Source organism: Thamnophis sirtalis, unplaced genomic scaffold (genome assembly GCF_051295495.1).
Source record: "Thamnophis sirtalis isolate CommonGarterSnake01/CBP01778 unplaced genomic scaffold, rThaSir2_p1.2 scaffold_5, whole genome shotgun sequence".
In the NCBI taxonomy this organism is placed as follows: domain Eukaryota; kingdom Metazoa; phylum Chordata; class Lepidosauria; order Squamata; family Natricidae; genus Thamnophis; species Thamnophis sirtalis.
The window spans coordinates 128,612,412-128,633,573 of NW_028261385.1; the positions used below are offsets into that span (position 1 = coordinate 128,612,412).

General features: G+C 38.3%; 1 protein-coding gene across 1 annotated transcript in view; it reads right to left on the reverse strand.

The window, feature by feature from the left end:
• The window catches only part of PLCB1 (phospholipase C beta 1), a 474,251-nt gene that overhangs the window by 72,037 nt on the left and 381,052 nt on the right, over window positions 1-21,162 (reverse strand). Inside the window, exons 18-25 of the mRNA XM_087716872.1 lie at window positions 19,578-19,702; window positions 17,521-17,675; window positions 15,715-15,879; window positions 13,407-13,506; window positions 11,455-11,559; window positions 10,788-10,897; window positions 5,670-5,802; window positions 1,727-1,780 (exon numbers count right to left, since the gene is read on the reverse strand). Of these exons, the coding sequence (XP_087572998.1) occupies window positions 1,727-1,780; window positions 5,670-5,802; window positions 10,788-10,897; window positions 11,455-11,559; window positions 13,407-13,506; window positions 15,715-15,879; window positions 17,521-17,675; window positions 19,578-19,702 (947 nt within the window). The remainder of the gene's footprint in view (window positions 1-1,726; window positions 1,781-5,669; window positions 5,803-10,787; window positions 10,898-11,454; window positions 11,560-13,406; window positions 13,507-15,714; window positions 15,880-17,520; window positions 17,676-19,577; window positions 19,703-21,162) is intronic.

Here is a 21,162-nt window from a genome sequence, read left to right on the forward strand (position 1 = left end):
GTGGCTGTAGTAGGCTGTTGGTTGTTTTTTATATGCTTTTGATGTATAGTAGTATAATTTTTTTCCAGAACTCTGTATGTTGTGTTGTATACTGGGTTGAGTAGTCAGATACTTTTTGATAAAGTTATATGGGTATCCATTTTGTTGGAAGATATTGTAAAGGCCATTTGTTTCCCTTTTTGGTGTCATGGGTCACTGTAGTGCGTTTGTAATAAATGCACTGTGTAGTGCATAGATTACTGCATTGCACTTTTGTGTTGCATTTGTACATTGTAGTGTACACTGTACACTCTGCACTACACTTGTACACTGCATTGAATGTCTGCTCCTCTGAATTGCACAAGTACATACTGTATCCACTGCAGCAATTTCTTCTTGTCTTTATGTGATCTTATGAGCCGCGGTGGTATATCCTTGGAAGGATGGAAGGCTGAGACAACCTTGAGCTTGATGTGATTTGAACTGTCAAATTGCAGCCAGCCAGCAGGCAGCAGAAGTAGCCTGAAGTACTGGTTAGAACGCAGTACTGCAGGCTACTTCTGCTGTTGCTGCCTGCCTGCAATTTGGCAGTTCAAATCTCATCAAGCTCAAAGTTGACTCAGCCTTCAATCCTTCGTAGGTGGGTAAAATGAGGACCCAAATTGGTGGGGGCAATAGGCTGACTCTGTAAACCACTTAGAGAGGGTTGTAAAGACTGTAAAGCGATATATAAGTCTAAGTACTGTTGCTATCTTATCAGAATTATATTATTCAAGAGTCTCAACTTGTATGAATTATGTAATTCAGGATATTTGAAAGATAAAGATATTTCAATTCAGTTTATTTTTATTAATTAGCGATCATTATTTATACTACTGAATCATCTCACCTAAAGATAGACATATTACTAAATAGTCCCCACATTTATTAATACATTCCACAATATAAAAATGACATTCAGCAAGGTATATTCTACGTAAGTGCATCTGTTATTTAGTTTAGAGAATTCTAGTTATTTATGGTATGTAAATTTAGGACATGTTCTTCACATCAGATCAGCAAAGTACGAGTTATTCATAAGGAATACAGAAGGTTTATATCTCAAGGAGCACCTCAGCCATATTTTTATGCAAGCAGATTGTACATGTAACTCATTGCTCATTTCTGTGTTTGAAAACAGTAAATGATCCTGTATTGTTTCTTGAGAAGTAAAGGATAAAGATATCCATCTCTGTATCCTCATGTATATGCACAAGACCTTTTGTATAGCTTTAAGATTTTTTGTTTTGGCTACAACTTTTTGCTCTAAAGTGAATGAATTTATATAGCAAATTCAAGAGTTATTTAATCATGCCAGGTAGAAACTACTGATGCTTGGAGGGAACACTATTTAATCTATTATTTGCATTGCTGTTCATATGCCGGCTTATCAAATTCAAACACATGCAAATGCATCTTGGATCCTTAAATATGGATTTAGAACTAAACTCAGACATTATTTGGCTTCCAGTTATTTATTCTGTCGGGGTGAAATTGCAGCATTCCAGTAATTTGGCCTCACTCCTTATTTTTAAAATCCCTTAAATGTATAATTGTTCTTTCTAGAAAATAGTTAAAGACCACCAGGGAATCATTCTGAACAATAAACAGATTAAAATAGCTATTTGTATGTGGTATGCTTTTTCTTGCAACATTCCCATTAATTTGTTTAAGAGATACTGTTGTACAGCACTATCACGTTTCTTACCTGTCAGGACACTCTGAATCAGATCTTCTGTTTTGGCTGGAACTTTCACAGAACCTAGGTGTAAATAACATCAATATTTCAACTGGTCTGAAATGATAATACAAAACCTTACAGACGGTCATTCTTCTCATTGGTTCTGAAAGAACCAGAGGATATAATGCCATCCTTGTTCATGCTGTATTGACAAATAACATGTTTTTAGCTGTAGAACAGGCTTTCCCAATCCACTACCTGCCCTCAAATCAATCTGCCCAGACTCTAATAAAAGAACAGCTTTCTAGGTTCTGCCCCTTTGAAACAAAGTTAGCATCCACATGGAAGCAGTTTTGTCAGCGGCCCCTCAGAGTTGCTCATTGGTTGAAGCTTGTCTAGTCCTAACTCTGAATCTTCAGGCATAAAATGAAAACCTGGTTTTATTTTGTTGATCTACTTTTTAGCTCCTAAAACCTGTTGACTGACTGAGGCTTTGATGTACGCATTTTTTGTGTGGCTTTAAATACATATCTTGTTTTTTCTTCTTCTTTATATTCGCTGCTTTGAAAGCTTTATAAGAGAAAAGTAGGCTAAACATATTTAAAATACATCCCTGGAGCTGATGATAAAAAATTGTCTCTCCATTATTTGATGGTATTAGTTCCTTTTCTTAATGTGTGAGTATATATTTAAGTATATATTTAAAGTTAAATTGGGGCTGTACTTTTGTGCCAGCATGCAAGTCACATTATCTCTCCGTGTGTACCTATCCCAAGCAGGATGAAAAAACTTTTGTCCCCGATACTGTAAGAGCCTCCATTACCCTAAGTGATTCAAGCCACTTAGAGTCACTTATTGAAGTTGAGGTTGGGTTTCCAGGGAGATATATACGTACAGATGAGTGCTGTGGCCAAACATTGCTGCTATTTATCTCATTGATAAATAAATTATGCCTCAATCCTCTTGGTTATTTTGCCTCATGAATGTAAATAGGAAAAAAGGCATGTTGCCTCACTCTGTCACTGCTGCTTGTTTCAATGACTGCCAGAAGTGAGGCCAGCCATTGTGATTTCACACTAATGTTGCCTATGTCACAAGACAGGGCCTTTGTGACCTCAAGATGATGCTTGCCATTTAAAGGAGAAAGTCTGTCCATTAGGACCTAATGCAGATGACATTTAGCTGTGGGTTAACTTGTACTCTCAAGAAGACAAACTGGATGGGTGCCCCATCCTTTTAAACCTATTTCTAAAACTGGGTTACGGCAGGCTTCTCTTGCTCAGGTGCTCTGCAGATTAATGGACTTCAATTCTCAGAAGGGATACAGTAGGAATCTAAGGACAGCAAGGTGTATTTTTGTTTCCCTTGCTCTCTCAGATATTGTTCTTCAAAGTTTCTAATTGCCCTTTGAAATAAAAGCAGGGGAGAAGATGCTTCTGCAGGCAAAAAATACTTTGTGAACAAAACTGCTGATATTTGTGAACAAAACTGCTGATATTCACTCTGAAATGGCTGCTGTTTGCTCAATTTAGTAAAGTAATCCCATTGTGTGGGGTTATTTTGTGGGACCCAAAGAAACAATTAAGAATTAAAAATTTGCTATACACTTTTTGAAAGGTAGGAGTGGTGCCCTTTAAACTCGATGGAGGCAATGATAATTTTTTTTCATGAAGAGATCATCTCTTAATCTAGAAGCCTGGATAACTTCCATTCTACAATCTTAATTTTCTAACAGATTTTGCAGAAGGTAATAGGGTTTCCAGCTACAAAACCTCTAGAGGCAATGAATTATCTGGACTTCTTAAATTGCAATTTGGACCAGGGCATGGGACTGAGACAGCATTAATTGCTTTGATGGATGACCTACCTAGTGTGTCCCATTAGATATCTTGGTAGCATTGACTACTATTAATCACAGTATCCTTCTGAATTGCCTTCAAGGTTTTAGGGTTGAAGGCAATGAGTTACAGTGATTCCATTTCCTGAGACGATGATTCCAATTGGTGATCATGGCAGAGGAACATACTAGCCATTGGTTGATCTAATATGGGTTGCTGTAGCAGTTCTCCCTCTCTTCCATGTTATTAATATCGACACAAACCTGCTAGGAAAAGTCATCCATCCATTTGAGAGAGGACCTTCAATACATTGATGATACTCAGTTACACTTTGCCAACAAAGCACTCTTACTTAGTGCCTGAAGGATGTGAAGGGCTGGAGGAGATGAAAGAAACTCAAAATGAATTCCAGCAAGATGGACTTCTCTTCATAATTGAACAATCTGGATCAACTTTGGCGTCAATGTTAGCTCTGTATGGGCGACAGATCTATGACCTTGGGGATTCTCTGGACTCAAAGTTCTTGCTTAAGTGGTAGATGGAAGTGCCTTCAACCCCACCTGATTTGACTACTGAAACGTCGTTGATATGGGGCTGCCTTTGAAGTTGACTAAAATGCAATTGCTGTACAATACAGTGGGTCTGGCAATTAATATTGATAATATTGACAGAATCTCTATAGTAGGATTGCATGCAAGCATTTGTATAAATAAATAAGAGCTGGTGCGTAAAGACTTGTTGTACTTAATTCATTTTTACAGTACATAATGGAAGCATAGATATAATGAGAGAAAACTGATTTTTTAAAAAGAAATCCACACATTTAGAGATTTTTGAGCATTAAAACATTATTCTGGGGATTAAAATGTCTTAATCCTGCACTGGATATGTTCATTATCTCTTTTGTAATCTGCTAAATATGCAGCCTCCAAAGAATGAAACTTCATTGTTCTATCCTTGCTTAGTCCTAAATATTTTTCCTTGAAAACTGAAAGTCTAAAAGGTCACAGGCTGGAACTGAGTTCTTTAGCAGGGTCATAATATCAGTGACCTGACATGTTTTGTTGTTCTTGAGTCACATTGGCTCCAACTTTTACCACATATCTTTAACTGTAGCAGCAGCAGCAACAACAAAAACATAACCAAAATCTCTCTAGCAAATGCTTCTCTAGAGCCTATAAACTCTGATCATATTCTTACAGAGCACTAGAGCTAGTCTAAATAGGACACAGCCAAATTCTGCAATGGAATGTATTTAGCATTTCTATCTGATCTCAAAGTCCACCAGTTCATCTGATCCTTCATCCAAATCCTAAACTTCTTCAAGATGTGTACATAGTTGATCTACACAACACCCCATTGACACTCAGAAAGGAGGGAGGAAAAGCAGGGAAAAGAAGAGAGGGTAAAGCAGAGGAAGTAAGGGAGGGGAAGTAAGAGTAGGAGAGAGGAGAAGAAGAAGAAGAAGAGAGGAGGAGTGGGGGAAAGGGAAGGGAAGAAGAAAAGAGGAAGGAGAGGAGAAGGTAGAGAAGGGAGATTGAGAAGAGGGAAGGAGTAGCGTTGTTGTGAAACAAGATGGCGATACGGGGTGGCAAGAAAGTGACCCCAGCTGTACTTCCTAGGTTTGCAAGAAGATTGTGGTAAATACTAAATAGATAATTGTTAATAGTATTTACAAGAATGTATATTTGTGAATGTAGATGAAAATAAAAACTAAACTTTATACAGAAAAAAGAGACACCAAAATTGCCAATTGCGCATGATCTTGCCCATGGTCATGAGCTTCCTAGCTGAGCAATGATAGGCCATTGCTCAGAACCAATGTATTTATCTAGCCTATATTCTTTTATAATTTTATTTCTCTGTCACTCCTCCTCCCACGGGCACCATGCTACAGAACACAGACCACTGAGTCTAGTTCTCTCTCTCGTTCTCTCTCTTGTTCTCTCTCTCGTTCTCATTCTCGTTCTCTCTCTCACTCTCTCTCTCTCTCTGCATTGCTTTTCAAGCAGTCACAGATATAGATGTACTCATCAAAAGTGATGTACTTTTGTTTTCTGGCCAGGAGAAATTTAGCTCCCCCCCCAATAGAAGAATAGCCCCAAAATCATGCACTATAGTATAGTTCTTACCCAGTGTTGGTTGGCTTGGAACAACCTGAGTAGAAGGTTTAGGGGTGAGAGATGTAGTGCAATGTACTCCATTTTCTGCTGGTGTAGGTTTAGGTTCATTGTGAGCTTCTGAAGGTACATCTCCTTGTTCTGCCTAACAATTCAAAACATCCCCCATAAAATATGAAAAAGGATTTGTGATTAGAGAACTTGCATGAGTTTTTTTACTTTCAACATGTAAAGATTCCGTCCATAACAAACGCTGGTACTCCTGAACTAAGATTTATTCAAATTGTTCCTTGTTAAGAAAATTGTACCCATTCTCATTTCACCATCAAAAAAAAAAAAGACTTGCATAATAAAATAAATCTAGATGCCATTATTACTTTTCAATTCTTCTGATTACTTACATGGAAATGGAGGTGGTTTATTTTTTTTTAAAAAACCTTGAAATAAAAAATGTATCTTTTTAACAAATAAATAGGAACAATCCAATTTCAAAATTAATATATAATTAAATGTACAGAGACCCCCACTTGGAAAGCTGCAGAACCTATTCTAGATCATGTTGGTAAAATACACCACTAATTTTAGCTCTAAAGAATCACCATGTCAATTAACCCTGCCAATGGAAAAGGACAGTAACACACATTTTCAAGTCGGTTTCTTTAATTGCTTTTCATCCAAATTTATTATCCCTGAAATTAAAAAAGAAAACCTAGGCTTAGGCATGCCAGTAAGTCAAGATCATCCCCTTTCTGCCTACAGAGCTCTGTAAGCTACTATGCTTTAAGGTATTAACTACGCAAATACAAGGACATTAGCAGAATGCACCAGTTACCACCTAACACCATATGACAGAGAATGATTTCTTTCGCTTTCCTTTCAGGGTTGTGTCCCAAAAGTCTGATTACTAATTCACCACTGAGGCACAGCAATAGTTCCCAGGACAGCTCGCCCATAATTATATTCAACAGATAAGCTTACGTAAACAGTACCTCCATCCTTGCCGCATGCTTGGATGACTATGCCTGTACCGTTCAACCTGTTTAAACATTCCCCACAACCTGTACTTCCTTTACCAGCTCTCAATGCCCATGTTTAGAGCTCATTCCTTTTTACTAGGCACTAATCCTCTCCCCCTTGCTTAAGGTCCTATCTATCGGAGGAGACTGAAGATTCCTGCTACACAAATGTGGAAGGGGGGAAGAAGATCCATAGTTACAGAGCACTGCTAAGCAGTTTGCCTCCTTGAGGTATGAAAATTTATATAAGGAGGACCTGTTGCCATGGTACCTTGCTGGATTAGCTTCTCTGCAGGTTTTCATTAGCATTCTTCACTGGTAATAAACTGATAGGAGGGGGAAACAGACAGCTCTTTTCTAAAAACCCTTCACCTTTTTAATAAGAAGGTATAGGTTGAACAACAGGGTGGGATAAATGAAACTAAAAACTCTGTTCTTGCACGACGGAGCATTACACACCACCAACAAGATTATCCTCCCTGCTCCAATTTAGTACCTCAGAGGATAGCAGGCGTAAATTAGCTCTGACTGTCTATGCCTTACAATACATCCAGTCTTTCAAGTGTAGGAATTATCTGTTTACATTTCCGCCCTAAAAAATTGAGGTGAGGTAGCTAATAAACAATTCTATATTGAATTTTGCTTGCTGGCATCTACTGAATAAAAGGAAGAACAAGGGGAAAAAAAAGGGAAAGTACAGGTACAATAAATAAAAGCTTGACAGCTTTGCAGATTAAACCAGCTAGCTCATAGGGAGATACATTTATTAAAGAGCATTTATTTGGCTCTTCATTACTAAGGTATTTATTTTGCCGGAACAAAAATGCAGTGTCTTAAGAGCTGGAGAGAAGCTGCTTAGAGAAACATTGATGTAATGCTGAATTATAGCCACAGCACTTGTTTGTGAAGGGATCCCTCACCTGGCGCTGAAAGATAACTGCATCTGGGGCAATGCAGCAGATTTATCACACAGTCTCGTGCGCATAAACAAGGTGAGAAAGAGGAAGATGATTTCCTTGGGGGTGGGGAATCTTAACACACAGGTGTTCAGACTTGTAGAATTATGACTATGCCACGCTAACTAAAGCATGGTTGATGAAGATGAATAAAACAACTGAGCAGCGCTTTATTTTTCTTTTCCTAATTTGCTATTTGCTATGGTTTGCATTTTTATTTTTGGAAGTTGTTGCATCTAGAAAACAAATGTTCAGTTATAATAACTGGAGGAAGAAATCTGTACGAACAAGGCTGAGAAATATAAGTAGGTAATCAGATATTATATATAGGAGGGGTTTTTTTCTGGGGGGGGGGAAGGCTGATTTATTAAGTTATTTGAAAGGTTTACACAGTACACATTGGGATTTATGTCCCTTTTCCAGATATGCGGATTCTGTTTGACTGATCTCTAACCATGACTCAGTTGTCCAAGACCATGGAAGCTTTGACCAAACACACATAAACTTAGAATTAAAATTAAACAACTAGCTGCAGGATCTAATATTTTCAACAAAATGATAAAGTGTGTCCTACATTCCTTTAGTACATGTGTATGGCGTTAGGACATGTGTGAGAAAAAGATGGACTTTGTGGCACAATGGATGACACTGCCTTGATTGGTGCCCCCTTGCCCTCTCACCCAGCCCTTCTGGGGGGATGTCTCTGTTAGAGGCAGTTTGTTTATAAAACTCAAGGAGAAAATAATATTTTTATAGAAAACCATTGCACTTAATATTATTAACAATATTTGTAGTGTTAAAATTATTATTTTAAATTTAAATTGTTATTAACAATTATTAAGAAAAGTATTTCTTTCCAGTCATGAAAATGAAATGAAATGTGCTGTTCCATGTCTAAGCTTTTTTTAATTTATAGAAATTCAAAGGTATATAGTAAAAAACTGGCTCACATATGTAAATCAAAACACATGCTGTTGACAGAAACATGCAGAAATATACATTTTGTGTTGGGAATGCAACCTTCTGAAGGAAGGCATTAACTTGTGAGGATCACTTTTCTTATGCTACATTTTAGGAAACTGATTCAAAAAAGAAAAAGAAATCCATTCTGTTTCTTATGGTAGATTGAATAAATCCACATTGCAAGACATGATGGAATTAGAGCAATAGCAATAGCAATAGCAGTGGACTTATATACAGCTTCATAGGGCTTTCAGCCCTCTCTAAGCGGTTTACAGAGAGTCAGCATATTGCCCCCAACAATCTGGGTCCTCATTTTACCCACCTCGGAAGGATGGAAGGCTGAGTCAACCCTGAGCCGGTGAGATTTGAACCGCTGAACTGCTGATCTAGCAGTAGCCTGCAGTGCTGCATTTAACCACTGCGCCACCTTGGCTCCTGCCAATGCAGAATGCAATGGCTAAAACTGTTTAAAGTTTCTGTTACTGTTATTGACATTATTGGAACATGGAACTGGATGGGGAGAAATAGGCTTAGACTCATCTCAAGTGACTGTGGATCTGTAAACCAGCTGAGACTAGAGATAGTTGACGTATGTCTCTGGATAGGGTAATACTTCTCCTTACCAATTGATTCCATACTGTGTGGGTCTTCCTGGAGTCATAGCTTCTGATTGAACAGCAGGTGGAGACCATTCCCAGGGCAGCTCTTATGTGCCTTTTTTTTCAGCTTTCATTGCTGTCCTTTGTGTGGTTTTTACCACACATATATATTGTGATATTGGACTGATCTTGGAGATATATCCTGAAGTTCAGGTGGTCTAACTTGCACCAACCTACTATAGGTAGTTACAGGAACATCAAGGTTCACCCACCATGAGCTGCAGTGGCGCAGTGGTTAAGAGTGCAGTACTGCAGGCTACTTCTGCTGATCATCGGTTGCCAACAGTTTGGCAGATCGAATCTCACCAGGCTCAAGGTTGACTCAGTCTTCCATCCTTCCGAGATTGGTAAAATGAGGACCCAGATTGTTGGAGGCAATAGGCTGGCTCTGTAAACCGCTTAGACAGGGCTGTAAAGCACTATGAAGTGGTATATACGTCTAAGCACTATTGCTATTGCTATGTAATACCATGAGTATGGAGATTACAATGGCTGCCAGTTAGGTTTTGGGTGCAAGCCAACATACTCATGTCTCCTTTAAAGACTTACATTAATTAGAGTCTGGATATAGCTATGCTTGCCTTCTCCAAAGTGAATCTACTATTTAGAAAGCCCCCAGACAGTCTGACCACTGAGGGAATATACTTTTATTAGATGAGCGGCCCCATAAAATATTTAAATGAATAAAGATTTCAAACTTCTCAGTAATACACTCCCTGTCCCTCTGGAAGCACATAAGCAAGCAAATAAATAAATGTTTCAAATACCAGTTTATTCAACAACATTACTGAGCAGTGAGTGTAATTTGTAATGTCATTACTTTGAGTAATGGAATCAGTCAGTGGTGGGTTTCAATTTTTTTTAGAACCTCTTCTGTAGGTGTGGCCTGCTTTGTGGGAATGGCTTGCCAGCCATGTGATGGGGTGGGAGTGGTTTGCCGGCCATGTGACTGGGTGGGTGTGGCCAACTTGTAAATTGTGGTGAACTCACTTAACAACGCTCTTGCTTAGCAACCAAAATGTTGGCTCAGAAACTCTGGCATTGGAGTGTGCAAGTCTTAAAGCTGTCAAGTTACAAGACCCTTGCACTCCTAACCCTTTAGAAAAAAAAACCCATGGGTGTTCAAACTTGACAGCTTTAAGACTTGTGGACTTCAATTCCCAGAATTCCTTCTCTCACTCTTCATCTTGATGATGTGCAGATGGGTGGGGGGAGGGAGCTGGAACTGGTTCTAAACGGCATGTAGATTTGTGGAACTTCTTCTATAGAAGAGGTTAGAACTGGCAGGAACCCACCCCTGGAATCAGTCCACTGTAGAACAAGACAAGCCACATGAGTGACCCCATAATTTCCTGCATGTCTTTTGATTATTCCAATCTCTGTAAAGGAGCAAATCTCAATGTAGGGCATACAATTTAAGAAAATATTAAAAATTGACATGTGTGGATATCCTTTCCAATGTTAATTCTTTTCCCTACAATCTTACATCATCATGTAGTATGTTCAACTGTTATTTCATCAAATTCCAATTCTTACCTCCTTCTTTATTTCTTCCTCATCTTCTAGAGTCAGTGCTGCCAGTTGTTTTGCTCTCTGCTCCATCAGGTTTACGTATCTGATTGGATTGGATAATGCCTCAATAACATCTGCAAATGAGAGAGAGAGATTTAGAACCCAATGCTGCTTTCTATCAAATAGTACCAACTCTTTTAAAAATAAAAACTGATCTATCATCTTAAAGTTACACTTATTTTTTAATATTTATTAATCTTCAAAGCCAATTTAAAGAAAATAGTGGCCTAATGCAACTGAAGGAGGAGGAGGAGGAATTAAATTCCAAGTTTGACATAAAAAGCAGAGACGGTGCAGGAAGGAGCAACATCAGTAGTTTACTAGGGAAGCACAGCAACATGAAATCAAGGAACAGAGTTAGAGTCCTCAAGAACTGAGCACCTTCTTCTAGGACCCAGATTGTTGGGGGCAATATGCTGACTCTGTAAACTGCTTAGAGTGAGCTAGAAAGCAATGTGAAGTGGTATATACAGTACGTTTAAGTGCTATTGCTATTAGTCACTGTCTCAAATTCTTAATGCAAAGGTTCAGTTAACAGTAGTTATTTTAGATGCTGACAAAACATGAGGTTTTGTAAGCAAAATAATTGTAAGTTACGTTTCTATGTTATCTTTATAAATTTGATAGTTACCTGCATAGGTATCTGGTACGTAATCTTTAACCTCAATGTATACAAATATGGCTGGCAACATCAAGGGCTGATTCCTTTCATTCCTCAGGCAAATATAATGATAACCTGTGGGAGAAAAACAGTGGGACAGCTATTCTCTCTGGGCCTCCAGTTCTCTTACAAATTAACGAATGCAGCACTGCAGGCAATATCACAAGAAACTGATAAATGTTTAACTCGAGTAAGACAGTTAATGTTCAAGTTCATGAAAGTAAGCTGTAAAGAACAAAGGCACATCCATCACAATATTATTGTGTGCCTGAAATGCCCAATGACTCAACTGACTCCATGTGGCTTCCTTTCATTTAAACGTTTATATTTTGAAAATCACCTTTTGATTAAAAACCTGGAAAACTGGAACTGGAAAACTACCTGGCAGCCATTCTGTGTCACCACCTATTAATGTGTTCTTACAATGCAATTGTGGTATTCAGCAGGTTTCTGACCAGTTCTGGAGAACTGGTAGCGGAAATTTTGAGTAGTTTGGAGAACCAATAAATACCATTTCTGACTGGCCCCACCCCCATCTATTCTCTGCTTCCTGAGTCCCAGCTGATCGGGAGGAAATGGGGATTTTGCAATAACCTTCCCCTGGAGTGGGGAGGGAATGGAGATTTTACAGTATCCTTCCCCTGCCACTCCCACCAAGCCATGCCCACAGAACCTGTAGTAAAAAATGTTGAATCCCACCACTGAATTGTGCCCCCTGAGTCCAAGGAGAGTAGGAAAACCTGCTCAGGTGTTTGAGCAGCAATATGCAGCCTTGGGAAAGTCCCGGTTTGTTAGGAAGCTGAAAGGTAAGCTCAAAGAATAAGGCTTAGCATTTGCTACTGGAGGATTATAAATGCCCTTGAAGAGCATCCGGTGACTTCAGCTAGTCCGGAATGCGGCCACGCGAGTGATTGTGGGCGCACCGCGGTTCGCCCACATAACACCTATCCTCCGCGAGCTGCGCTGGCTACCTGTTGATCTCCGGGTGCGCTTCAAGGTGCTACTTACCACCCATAAAGCCCTCCATGGTAGTGGATCTGAGTACTTGAGAGACCGCCTCCTGCCAATTACCTCCCTACGACCTATTAGATCACACAGATTAGGCCTCCTCCGAGTTCCATCCGCCAGTCAGTGTCGACTGGCAACTACGTGGAGGAGAGCCTTTTCAGTAGTAGCTCCGACCCTTTGGAACGACCTCCCTGTGGAGATTCGCACCCTCACCACCGTCCAGACCTTCCGCACAGCCCTCAAGGCCTGGCTATCCCGTCAGGCCTGGGGATAAAGATTCTAATCCGTCCCCACCCGAATGATGAATGAATGTTGTGTTCTATTTTTACTTATGTATTGTCTCATGTCTTGTCTTGTATTCCCCTCCCCACAAACTGTAAGCCGCCCTGAGTCCCCTCAGGGAAAAGGGCGGCCTAGAAATAATAAACAAATCAAATCAAATTAAATCAAATGGAAGATAATGTTTGGTGTTTCAGGCTTGCAACTGCCTAGAAGCCCTCTCAGAGAAGGGAAAAGTCATGAAATTAGAGGAAGGACTGATAACTTTGTGGACCAAAGCAGGAACTCATCTCAGAGATAAGCCGACCTGAAATAGAGTTTGAGGACTTGTGAAAGCTTCCTTTCCCATATGTCATTTCCTAAATGGTCAAGGCCAGTTTTGGGATCAGGTTTACTGCCATTTCTCCCGAAAACAATCTCCACAGGAGGGAGCAGCAGCAGTCTTGGCTGGAGCATCAAGGGGAAGGAGGTGGATTCAGCTGCCTTAGGTCTCAAGATGTCATCGCCCAGTAAGTCCTCTCACAGTTGTATATTTACATATGCAGGAAACATGTTACCCGAGTTCTGTTTGCCTTCTTCCCTTCTTTCAAGATTAATGCAATAACAAAAACAACAACAATAATCCAAATCTCTACCTGGTCGAATTGCTGATACTGGTAATATCCGATGCCCAATAAACTTTCCTCCTTCTTCATAAGCAGCTATCCTCAAACACGCTAGAGAAGGCAGGACGACCTGAGGAGAGATATTTTCTAGTCTTTTATGGTGCATTACATACACAGAGTTGGAATAAGAAGCATTTTCACAGAGATATTTCTGGAAATTGTTAACAGGATTTGAATAATACTTGGAAAATACACAGTCTGAGTCTTTGGTGAAGTTTTCCCTCACTCATTCACATACAGAGAAAAATTACCCTTGGGAACGTCATTCTTGGCAACTGTATAAGCATGTCTATGTAGTCGTTCTCCTGGCAAGCATACAGAAGCGGTTTATTTTTTCTAGGATTTTTTTTTCTTTCTACTTTTTAATCTAGTTTATACTTCTGAGATTTCTTGGTGGTCTCCCATCCTAATACTAATCAGACTTCACCCTGCATAACTAACTGAGATCAGCTAAGGTCGGCCACAAGAAAGAAAACAAAAAAAGATAATCCAAGTCTCTCTTATACCGGAATGAACTGTACTACAGGAGTTTAAAAACATTTTAATTAGTAAGAAAAGCATCTTTTCTCTCTCTCGCATGTTCTTTATGATGACAGATAGTCTCATTTAGCAACCACAATTGGAACCAGCAATTTAGTTGCTAAACAAAGTGGTTGCTAAGTGAAACTGTGATTGTGTTTCTGGTCTTCACCTCTGCTTAAATTACTGAAAGACATAGTAATTTTTTTTTTTTAAATGAAATGTTTCATCATAACTTTTGAATGCTAAAATTTATCATAGCAATGTGTCAATCAAATCTCTTCAAAGAATAGGATATACATTAGCTACATATTCTTAAACCATATAAATATTTATAGATGTTTAAAATAAAAGCATGTCTCCATCAATTTTTTTCTTTTAACGACCCTGTAATCTCCTGTATCGGGATGGAGTCTGGGCAACTTAATGGAGCTCAGCGTTTCCTGGCCGGGATGCCCTTCCCGATGCCTATGCAAAGTTTACAGCAGATATTTTCACTATGCACCCAGAGAGAAAAATATCCGTTGCTACCTAGGATCAAACTCACAGCTTCCTAATTGTGAGGCGACAGCACCACCTGTAGGCTACCACACCACTCAATATCAACAGCAAACCAATATAAGACATAAAAGATTTTTCTTCATAAAAAAATCTCCTGTAAAAAGGATAATGTCCTGTCAGCCCTTCAAAGTATGCCATGTCACAAGACTGACATCAGGAAATACTAAAGCATGTCTATGTATTGGTACAATAGCAGACATTACAATACATTCTTTAATATTTTGGCTTAATAACCTAAACATTGAAATGTAATAAAATAAATTAAAAAGGGTAAGCCGTATTTGATGGCAAAATATGAAATGATCATAGATATAAAAATTATGAGCTATCTAATAATAATAACAACTAGTGTACTGTTATATTCGGGTAAATTAAAAAGGAAAATGAGTATAAACAAAAAATATAAAAAACCGACAAAATAAATAACTTCCTAGGAGACTCTGTTTATTTGTTGATTTCTTTAAAAGATCTGCACGGCTGCATATCCTAGAGCACAACTCTGGGCAGCTCACAACAACAATAAAACCACAAACACCATAAAAACCATAATAATTGCCTTATCCATGAAAGCCAACTGTGGGTGATTTTGGAGCAGTCACTCAGCCCAGTCCAATCCATCTCACAAGGTGGTTATTGTGGGGAGAAAAGGAGGAGGAAGTTGTGTTGGAAATGTTTGGCGCCTTGAATTATTTGTAAAAATAATAAAGACAGGATGTAAAAGAATAAAACAAAGAAATAAAAAACAAAATGAAGGCCTGGTGCCTCAAGTCATTCTCCTGAGATGTCCCAAGGCTCCATAGCTCCTCAGTTTCTACTTCTATCACACTCACTACCTGACCTCACTCTTCCCTTCTGTAGTTTCATTAGGCAAACAAATGCCAACATTATTACTAAAATAATAAAATAGTAATAATAAAAGAACACGACTAGAAAAGAAGGATCTAAATAAAATGCACCTATGGGCAGCCATACAAGTCCTATAAACAAATCGATCCATGAATTCAACTACCATAGAATAAATCATCTTTTATCAGTAAACACTTAGGAATCTAAAGTTAAAGGAAGAAATCTTTCTTTACAATTCAGGTAGAACAGAATTAGAGCAGACAGAATTTTTACGTGATACAAAATTGGCAAAAATCAGAATATAATAGCCATGCCTTATTCTTTTGCAGAGGGACCAAATGCAAATACCAACCTTCTTAAACACTATGGCTTCTTCTTCCCATACAGGATTCACAGCATTGCCTTGAGATGTCTTTGTCTTGAGAGCTTTTCTTCTCGTATCCACAGGTAGACCAAACATATCTACTTCGACGTAAGTTCCAACTTTTTTGTCAGAAAGTAACTGCCCAGAAATGACCTAAATATGAAAGGTTGGGACATCTGTTAACACACCTTTGTTTGCAATTCAATTCACACTGACTAAAAGACTTCCTTTCTTAATATATAAAACTTATAACAAGAGAAAATGGTTGGGAAGAGTCTACCATCAGTCCTTCACCACAGACTGATCACTCTGTAATTGTCTTAGGAGGAGAACCTATCCCAGGCTCCTGTTGGACCCAGCTGGGTTTCAGAAGGAGCTTGGACTCATTCTTGAAGGTGAGTTGCACAGTTCAACTGGGACCTTGAATTAGATTGGGCCTATGTGGCTCTCCTTAGTTTACAAAAACATTGAGTGAAAAAATGACAAAAGAAGCATGAAGAGTACCACTAAAGCACAACAAAAGATGATCACACAGCGTAGAGCCTTTATTCAAGGTTACTTTGTGGTGACAAAACTAGCAGATTTATAGTGCATATTTTTCTTCCTTTATCAAGTCCAAAGATAGCCAATTGACAACTCTACTGAGTTGTGGGAGATTGCATCCCAATTTGGTAGGACAGAGTCTGTCATTGCTATAGGGCCATTGTGAGGAATATTCTAAACATGTGTTAGATAAAATTGCTCAGATTGGTTTATATAGGTCTGGTTTTGAGCTTGAACCTGCTAGTCCCAAGGAAGCAGACAGACTCCTTAAGACTGTAAGTTTGACCAGATATATATTAGACCCATGTCCATTCTGGTTGGAGGCTTCCTGGGAGATGACATATGATTGAGTCCAAGCAATGGCAAATTCATCCCAGAGAGTGGAGGCGATCCGGCTGATGTTTAAGGAAGAGATGATCCTACATCTCCTCAAATAGTCCTAGCTGGCGCAACCACACTGTACAATTTTCATCGGGCCTCCAACCTTCCATTTTTAGGGAAAGTTGTTGAGAAGGTGCTTATACTGCAGTTTTAGAAGACCCTGGAGGAAGTGGACTATATGGATGGATATCTTTCAGTCAGGCTTCAGACCTGAATATGGGAACAAAACGGCATAGACTTGCAGATGACCTATAGAGGGGATGATGCCTCTATCTTTCCTCTCCTTGATTTTTGGGTGGTTTTCGACACCATCAATCATGACATCCTTCTAGACCAGTTGAGGTGGTTAGAAGATGGCAATTTAGTGTTGCAATGAATTTTCTTCTTCCAGGACTGATTCCAGTGAATAGGAGGGGAGATAAATGAGACTTTTTTGTGGACTCCCCTCCGATAATAATGTCTCCCTACCCTTCTGTATTTCTTGACTACTGCTTCTCTTACTATTGATGATTGATTCTAAAAGGCAGAAGCTATCCACCACTTTGATATGTTCATTATCAATTCTAAGGCTAGTTATTTAACCTTTGCCATCAGTTTGACCTTCTTTATATAATTAATTAAGCTTTTTTTCTTGTCCAAACATGTGTATCATCTCCCTTTCTTCAATTTGGGCATAATTTCTATTTTCCTGGTTATAAATATCAGAACGTGACGTCCAATATACTTATAACATATGCTTATAACAAGTAACGCGCATATATGAGTTTCACACTTTTTAAAAATATTGGGAAGGAGTGCATGAGAAGTTATTTTGATCTTTCAGGTTCATTAAGCTTATAGAATTTAGCAGATGAGCAACTGGATACCTACCTTTACAGACAAAGTGTTTGCGACTATTCCGTCTACAATACTTTCCGTAAATGGATCAAAATGCTTGTCTGGTCTTCTCATGAACTCTGGTTTTAGTCTGTATCCACTTTTGCCATTATACTCATACATCCCCATATTTATTTGCATAGACAAATCTAGGTGAAGAAAAAATAATTGTGTTATGAGATACTACAAAAATACATGTTAATGGGACAATAGAGAAAGCCTAACCAATTGACAGAAGTACAACACTGAAATTTTATTAGAGGCTTCCTGGCCTCTTTAAAAATTCGAAGTTAAAATAGGTATAGTCCTTGACTTACTATCACAATCGACCCCAAAATTTCTGTTGTTAAGTGAGACATTTGTTAAGTGAGTTTTGCCCCATTGTACGACCTTTCTTGCCACAGTTGTTAAAGTGAATCACTGCAGTTGGTAAGTTAGTAACATGAATGTTAAGTGAATGTGGCTTCCCCATTGTTTTTGCTTGACAAAAGATTGCAAAAGTGGATCATGTGACTTTGGGACACAGCAACGGTGATAAGTATGGGTCAGGTGCCAAGCATCTGAATTTTGATCACATGATCCTGGGGACGCTACAAAGGTCATAAGTGTGAAAAATGGTCATAAGTCACTTTTTTCAGTGCCGTTGTAACTTTAACGGTCGCTAAATCAACTGTTGTTAGTCGAGATGTATAATGAAGTCTGTCTGTAAAAATAACAAGCTAATTTTCCATTCAACATTACAATATTTTGAGCTTATCTTCAGGACTATTCACAAGGTGTTTTCTTTTTTAAAAAAAAAACTATCCAAGACAATGATAATAGATTCTTATGTACATATAGATTGATTATTTAGTAATAGCAATAGCAGTTAGACTTATATACCGCTTCATAGGGCTTTCAGCCCTCTCTAAGCGGTTTACAGAGTCAGCATATTGCCCCCCAACAACAATCCGGGTCCTCATTTTACCCACCTCGGAAGGATGGAAGGCTGAGTCAACCTTGAGCCGGTGAGATTTGAACAGCCGAACTGCAGAACTGCAGTCAGCTGAAGTAGCCTGCAGTGCTGCATTTAACCACTGCGCCACCTCGGCTGAATATGCTCAACAATAACAGCATGTAAAGTGCTGTGACCATCTAAAGTGGTCTGAATAATCACAAACCTACTTATGCTGCCCACTGAATCTGTGCAAAGCAGCACGGACTAAAGCCAGCTGGATGAAGAGACCTCTTAGTCTTTGTCCATGGTCTGGGTTACATTATGTATTTTTTTTTAAAAAAAACAATAACACTATTATCCCCTCCACAGAGCTGAAAGAGATTCTTTTTAAGTTCTTGTCTAATTTTTATTTAGATGAAAAGGAAGGAGAGACAATGTCACTTGCCTCACTAGGTTTGGCAGTTATAACAAAGCAGGAGTGAGGTAGTCAGGTGCTAGCAACAAATCTCTGTAATAATTAATAATTGCCGACTGTGCTGCCAAACTCATTAAAACCATGTGCCACTTTTTAATAAAGCAGCTAGTGCTTTCATTTTGATTTCACACCAACTGATCTTCTTTGAAAATACGGATTCTCAGCACTGAGTGGGTAATACAATTCTGAACTGGGTAAATGAAAAGCTTTCCACATTATCATGTCTGAGATCCAGAAGGCAACAGAAACAAATGAACAATCACTTGCTAATATTAATTTCCTACTGCCTATAATCACATGTTTTTCACTGCTCATATTCATAAGCTTGTAATATTTTCTCAAATATATTGCTGTTATTAAAATATGTTCCTCGTTTTAATATCACTATAGAGCTAGGATCAAAAAAATCCATCAAAGAAACATGGAGAATACCAACCCATGTAATGAATTAATGGTAATCATGATTTGCTTAAAAAGCTTCTATTAATGCAAATTACTTATTCATGCCAAAGTTTTAAAGACGCAATTCGTTTCAGAAGTATGCATGCCACTCTTAGTATCTTTAATTTTTCACAAACTTGGTATTTCATTATCTACTATTCTTCCTTATCAGAAAACATACAATAACATAGATCTTACCTACAGTTTGGAAGTTCAGAGCAACCATTTGACATCCTGCATTCCAGAACAGCTGAGGCATGTAATTTGAGGAATCAACACGTGTCCCTTTGGGGTAAATTCGGCTCAGCTGCATTTTATTATATCTAAATTGTGAGTGGTTAAGATAAAATACAACCAGAGAAACTACTAGGTTAAAAGTTTGCACAAAAAATATACTTGTTAATTTTTGAAAGGAATGGTGATGCCAGATTCAGCCCTGGCTTTTTCTTATCTATTGCTATTATCATCTTGATAGGTAAGAAGTTGGATCTGGCCTTAGAACTATAATAAATTGGATCTGATAGTAGGGACGGGGCTGATTCTGAGAACCTTAATAAAACAGGTACTGATTTGCAAAATGGGTATGTTTGCTAGGAATTATTGTGGGAAAGAGTAAAAACAAACAAATTCAAACTTCTTTGTTGCCTGAGGCCAGTCTATGGATAGTTGAGATAACCAACACTCACATGTACTCATCCATGCCATCATGACACAGTGAGCCCTGCCACTCCAAAGCAACTAGATGAATGGGCACTTCTATAAAGAGGTGCCATCATCATGTAATAATATTGGCTTTACAGTCCCACAAAGTGCCGATTTATAGAATCAGAAGAGCCTCTATGGATTCTGCTTTGTATCTACGACAAGGATTTGTGTCAAGGATTTAATGTTTTGGTGCAAATGAGATACTTTGACTCTTCGTTATATAAAATATAACAGCAAGAGAGAAAAAGAGTGGTAGAATCCAAGGACGGATCTTATATTTTGGACAGATCCTGAAAATAAATCTACAAAACTCAAAATGAATAAATGGATAGATTAAAATATCTCCCCCCTCCCCAAAAGCCTCTCTATATTTTGGAACATAATTGTTGCTCACTTGACACAAAACATGATAAATGGGGACAAGAGGAAGACTATAATCTCACTATTGGAAACATGAAAAGCTTCCTCATATTAACAGAGTCTTAAATCTGACAATGTCAAGTTTGATTGGCAGCCATTCTTCAGTAGTAATTATGTTTCTTATCACCAAGTACCATCGTTGTTTTGATTTTAATTTAAAATGTCATGGAGCAGCAATATGTCATCTGTTCTGTGCTACATTTTGTCCATGTAGAATTCACTCTGAGGAACTATAAATATATCCACAACATATAATTGATAAGTACTTAACTAGGAATGTAAACCTCATTCATTTCTGTGTTGCTCTTCTAAGTTTTAATTAAAAGGGATCAATACTTTTATGGGGGGAAACCCTAAAACATTGCTTTGCTATCCGAATATATATATATATATATATGTTATATTTATGCTGATAAATAAATAAAGGGAGACTAGTATAGATCTATTTCAAGCTATTTAGCTCTCATCAGCTAGCCATACCCAAGTTTGGCTAGCTGATGAGAGCTAAATAGCTTGAAATAGATCTATACTAGTCTCCCTTTATTTATTTATCAGCATAAATATAACAAATGTAACAAAAAAGGCAACAGTAAAAAAATATTGGGTTTCTGTCTGGATGGTCTCTTGTGACGAGCCTAATGACAGAGAGTGGAAGTGT